The 3,371-nt window shown below is 31.7% G+C and overlaps 1 protein-coding gene across 1 annotated transcript; it reads right to left on the reverse strand.

Annotated features, from left to right (window-relative positions):
* Positions 1 to 306: 306 nt before the first annotated feature.
* Positions 307 to 2,172, reverse strand: Tsp_08318 (glyco protein hormone beta-5; the record flags this gene model as incomplete). The annotated part of the gene is made up of 3 exons (XM_003375274.1): positions 1,865 to 2,172; positions 761 to 815; positions 307 to 458 (listed from the first exon to the last, which is right to left on the reverse strand). Coding segments are annotated over exons 1-3 (515 nt in total), but the record flags the coding sequence as incomplete, so codon positions are not given.
* Positions 2,173 to 3,371: the final 1,199 nt, after the last annotated feature.

The following is a 3,371-nucleotide window of genomic DNA, read 5'->3' on the forward strand; positions in this document are numbered from 1 at the left end:
GAAAAAACGTCAAAACTGAAATTATATTGCACGATATGCATCTCGTTTGATGCAGCGTGTCAAGGGTGGCCGTATTTTTGGGTTTTTAAGCGTAGCATACGCAATCAGTTTCTCGTTGAAAGCTTTAAAAAGCGCTATAGATCTTTTGAAGGTTCACTAGAAAAACAAACCGACCTCTCGAATCATTTTAAAACAGTTGTGAATGGCTTCAACATCAGAAGATTTAGTAATGGTCAAACTCAAACAGTGTCATTTTGTAAGCCTTTTTTGTATCTTCAACTTCTGAGACCAATGACAAAATTAAACCGGCAACCAAACACTGCATGATTGCGAACGCATTTGTTACTTGGCCATAGTGTTGTAAGTAACCGGTGCATTTTTCTGTGAGAATGAATACGTGAATACAACTTCTTCGTTTCAATGACATCTATATCTTGAGGTGTCATCGCCGTAGAAATCTGGATACAGTTAGGTTGTTAGTGAACGCCGGATTGTCTATTATTTCTGATTAGTGCTTCTGTGATACACTGACAATAAAAGAGGCTTTTCACATGAGTTTGAGTTCCATTAAATTTTCACAATGATGAAGACACCCAAGTCACCCACCTCCCATATCAGCGTTGCTGTATATATGCCATTATTTATTTGCAGTGGAGTAGTCACTTTTAATTTTTCACCATGAATGTCATGTATTAGTAAAATTTTTCAAAATTTCAAAATGACTGAAATATAGATAGAACAATGAATGTCTTCTACTTACATATTGTCTTTCTTCCTTTGTCAGATCTATGTATGCATTTCCAACAATTCCCACTCTGGAAAAGTAATTAGGAATTAGAAATTTAAAAACAAATCCTATGAATTTTAATATTATTATCAAGCACTGTTATTCGTCTTCAGTTATCTTTTACAACATGGATGCTGCATATTTGTTTATCTGATGATAAACATGCAAATCCGCAATACATAACCATATATTTATTGTATCACTTACTTGTTTATAATATGCAAATGAATTCAAGCATGTAGAAAATGCTGAAGGGTTGTAGTTTCAAGGATCAAGTAATTGCTATATTAATATGATACTTGTTTGTCTGCAGTTACTATAAAAAACAAAAGTAACATGGAAATTGGAATATTTCAATGTAAGTAATAAACCGGAAAAACCAAATTTATTTGTCATATTAGGCAAATCATGCATAGAATATCTGCACCTTATCGAATAATACTTACATTTTAATTATAGACGATATACAAGAGTGTGATTAAATTTACGAGCCTTCTATTATGAAGTCAAACTAAATAAGTGACCACAAAGGCGGCATTCTGCCATATAGTATGATAGTAAGTAAAGTTGCCTTTGGATATACAACCTAATTTTGCTGCGTGAGAGCGTAATAGCATAAATTATAAGTGTAGTTTTATTAATTTGTCTGTTATAATCAGAGTTCTTTTGCTTAAAGGCATGTAAGCTGATGAACAGTGCAAATAGTATGGAAATTCATTTCATCAATTTCAATTAGTACATTAGCATTACTGGTTCAATTTGTTATATTAACAAATGTAATTGTTGTATGTTGTAAAAAAAATCGAAATTGTCATTCTTTATACTACGTCATATTTTATATTACCATCATATATTTAGGCGGATAATAGATATCTTTGAAAGAAAAGCGGAAGAACCAGTTAACGGAAAATGAAATTTTATTACATACAATTTCTAAAGAATCTCTGAAATGAATTCCTTTTTTTAACTCTCATTACTGGAAATTATTAATTTTGCTCCTACATCCAAGCATAGAATGAATGTTAGTAAAAAATAGAAATCTGATGGTTTTTAGCGGGAATATCATTAAAGACCTACAAGCTAAGATAAAATAAATTTAATGAAGTGCAAAAATTAAAGTTCAACCATACAGAAAAAGCATCAGTTACGTTGGAAACCGTTAAAACACTTCCACAAGTTACGTGATTAATACTAACACGGTAATTCGGTTTCAGTAACTCACCATTAGAAAGAAGATTTGTTGGGGAATTCAATGAGGCTGTACATAAGTATTGGTACCGGTACTGTGGATAAACTATTCGACAAAATTTTGGATAATGTACTGGGCAGTAGTAGATTTCAGCAATTATTCTGCAGGTTTCTGATGGATTCCTCAGTACAGTCATCTTGCACAATATTGGTTGCACTCCATTTGTGATTAGCAGGTTGTTTTATGTGAGGCATATATGAACAGAAAATAAAAGAAAGTCAGGAATGAAATAACACTTTCTGAAGATAGTATTGAAGAGAAGAGCAGAACGCTCCTCTTGACTGCTGCTCAACACACTGAAAGACTAAATAACCATGAGAATGAAATTCTTCAAATTTATACAGGGTTAAGTCGACGGAATTAGCATATGACATTGCCTTAGGTAAAATCAATTCACTGTTAATCCTAAAAGCGTAATTACATTACATTACATTACATTACAATCGAACATTTCTTTAACCCCTTCAGACACAAATTTTTTTCTGTGGAACAGTCTTTTTTTAATATGCGTTTTAGACATATTATGTTTTCAGAGGAAAGTGATAATCGTAATCCAAGCAATTATGTTGGCGTTGAGGGGAGTAAATATAATGTGCATTTTCCGTTAAAGCAGATTGGATCAAAATTGATACAGGTAATCTAAGCAACTGTACTCAGCACCTTAAAACTTTAGAAACTGCTGTCAATTTTAGCACCATCTTCACATCAAGGTTTAGTATTAAAAAATTATTATTTTTAATTTCTGCTCAGTTCTCAATTTATACATCAAAATGCAAATTCATGTTTTTTCATCTCATCTACATGTACAGTAGGGTGCATTATAAAAAATCTACAAAGATGAGAAGAAAATTGGCAATAAAATATTGTTAAGACCAGTGTCAAGAGCTCGTAAACACAAGAATGGCTAACAAGCACGTTTTAGTGAATAGCTATGCTGCATAAAACATTATGTATCAAAATTGATACCTTGGGCATTAAAGGTTTTAATAATGAAAGTTACTTCGTATGTATTAGTCCTTTATGTAATATAATACAATATAGATAAATTTATTTTTAAGTGTATTCTTCATGAATGTTAAAGAAGGAAAATTAGATTGATCAAACATGTAAAATATTGCACTGCGCTGCTCATTTTGAATACACAATTTACTCAAATGCCATGATGTTACATATACTAAAAATCACGCATACTGATTCTGTTTCAAGAAAGCAGCAGAATAGTATAGATTAAGATAGACAATGCCTCACATTTACTACATATTTATTGCAAAAACAATGGGCATTTTCTCATGAAACCCTGAATAACAGTATCATTCAACGATGTGAAAAACAACT

This window comes from Trichinella spiralis (genome assembly GCF_000181795.1).
Source record: "Trichinella spiralis strain ISS 195 chromosome Unknown Scfld5, whole genome shotgun sequence".
Taxonomy (NCBI): Eukaryota; Metazoa; Nematoda; class Enoplea; order Trichinellida; family Trichinellidae; genus Trichinella; species Trichinella spiralis.